This window comes from Priapulus caudatus, unplaced genomic scaffold (assembly GCF_000485595.1).
Source record: "Priapulus caudatus unplaced genomic scaffold, Priapulus_caudatus-5.0.1 Scaffold507, whole genome shotgun sequence".
Taxonomy (NCBI): Eukaryota; Metazoa; Priapulida; class Priapulimorpha; order Priapulimorphida; family Priapulidae; genus Priapulus; species Priapulus caudatus.
This window is the reverse complement of record NW_014577568.1, coordinates 53,085-55,390: the sequence shown is the minus strand read 5'-3', so window position 1 is coordinate 55,390 and position 2,306 is coordinate 53,085. Positions and strand designations below refer to the sequence as shown.

Here is a 2,306-nt window from a genome sequence, read left to right as displayed (position 1 = left end):
GGAAATATGTAACCATGTTGTTTTAAAAAAAAAGAGCATGATTTCTCAAACTGTCTTGTTACTTTCTTTCGTTTGGTTTGTGGTAAATTGCATCAAAAAGGTCCTTGAATTTATGGATTTTGGCATGGAGAAGTCATGAAAAGTCATGGAAAAAATTCTCCAACCTAGGGGAAGAACCCTGTATCAGTGAACGCTAACATAATAGGGTCGTGTGCATGTGTGTGTGTGTGTGTGTGTGCGTGCGTGCGTGCGTGCGTGCGTGCGTGCGTGCGTGCGTGCGTGCGTGCGTGTGTGTGAGCGCGCGAGTGAGAGAGAGACCTACCTCAATTATGTCGGCATCATGTTAGTCAGCCTGTAAATGGTATTCTTATATTGCTGTCATAACTGTAAATTGATACTACAATATAGCACATACGTGCGCGCGCACGTGTGTGTGTGTGTGTGTGCGTGCGTGCGTGCGTGCGTGCGTGCGTGCGTGCGTGCGTGTGTGTAATATAGCTTACCATATGTTCCAATGAAAACATGTTTCATCCAATATTGACACAGAAATTTAAAAGCTTACTCTGTACATTTTTATGTCTCGTATAATATAAACTAGACGTAAATGTTGTTTAGAGTTCATGGCAGCCGGGGAGCCAGTACCCGGACGAATTGCATTCAATTTGGATACATACGGAGCCTTTGTTAACTTGGTGATCGGAGGCAAAACAATAAGAGGTGCCCTGATAGTAACTCCCCTGGTCTTTACTAGCAGACAAGCTAAACAGGGCCATCTACACTATTCCCACCCATGATCGTAATATCCGTTTTCTTACCATATGATTTGCTATTAATTAGATGTCACATTCTACTAATGACACCTTGTAATTATTTTGCCAGAAACAATAGTCGCCAAGAAACCAAGGAACCTGGCCCTCTGGCGGCTGAAATCTGACCTAAAGCCAGATGACACACCTCTCCCACCGACACGCAAACCAAAGCCAGTAGTGAGGACAGACTTCAGCCCCACCCCTAGCAACAAGCCGAGTCAGAAGTCCCCGGCAGCGCATCACAAGTCTGCAGTGGTGCACCCTGTCCCAGCAACAGATCAGCAGCCTAAGGTGAGGGATGGATACCCATGATATAATGGTCATCATGGAAAGGACGTAGCTTAAGTTATCTTATTATTATTATATATATATATATATATATATACTAGCGGGATACCCGGCGTTGCCCGGTTGTAACATCACCCAGCTATGAGTGTGTGAGTGTAACATCACACAGCCATTGGCGTGTGAGTGTAACATTACCCAGCTATGAGTGTGTGAGTGTAAGATCACCCAACTGTTACTAATATGTAATATATGTAAGACATTGAGACATGTGAATCGGCAGTGTAGTCATGTGTGCACCTATTTACAGCTAAGCCAGAGCCACCTCCCATCTTGCTGTTTGGGAGACAGAGGCGACGCCCATCAGGAGATGTGACAACGGACAGCCGCACAGATGCAGAGAAAGCTGACGCAGCAAGCAAGCAGAAGAAAGCATCGCCCACCAAGCGAGGTAAATGCTCTCTCTGTCTGTTGTCTGGAGGAGCACTTTTGCATCAGTGCATGAGACACTACATATGGATCTGTGGTAGTATAATTTATGTTGGTGAATGCATGGCATGTAAGACATGAGTGAATTACTCGTCATGCACTTTCTGTCCATCCTCAGGTCTGGACAGCAAAGCAGGGAAGGAGAAGAATGCAGGCGAAGCAGTACAGAAGAAAGATAAATCTAGTCAGAAGATGGAAGACAAGAAGCGCAAGCAGAAACATGCAGATGTGTCGCCGCCAAAGAAATCCAAGCACAGCAAGGATCGTGACACCAGGGGGCGGCACCACCATCACCACCATCACAAGAAACACAAGCATCACAAGGACAGAAAGCAGGACACGTCTGCAGCCAATCATGCAGAGCAACACAGCAGCAGCAGCAGCAAGCATAAGAAGGAGAAATCAGCTGAGCTGATTCTCAAGGACGTCAAAGGTCATCGCTCCGACCTAACAATGACAATCAAGACCAACACCATCTATGATTACAACAGCGACTTCACCGACGATAGCAGCGCATTGCCTAGCAACCAGACATCAGAAGCTGAGGAGAGTGAAGTGGACAGAAGCAAGAAATCAAAAAGATCCGTGGAAAAGAGTAACATTGCTGGTGAGAATTTACCTGTGAAAGTTTCACTTGCAACACCTATTGATTTTATATATATATATATATATATATATATTCTTGTGTATACACAGCATGGCGGCTATGATATTTAAGTGGCG

General features: G+C 45.1%; 1 protein-coding gene across 1 annotated transcript in view; it reads left to right on the top strand.

Annotated features, from left to right (window-relative positions):
* LOC106811131 (trinucleotide repeat-containing gene 18 protein-like) overlaps positions 1 to 2,306 on the top strand; it is a 24,931-nt gene that overhangs the window by 13,692 nt on the left and 8,933 nt on the right. The window contains exon 10 of the mRNA XM_014814673.1: positions 880 to 1,100. Coding sequence (XP_014670159.1) covers positions 880 to 1,100 — 221 coding nt within the window. The remainder of the gene's footprint in view (positions 1 to 879; positions 1,101 to 2,306) is intronic.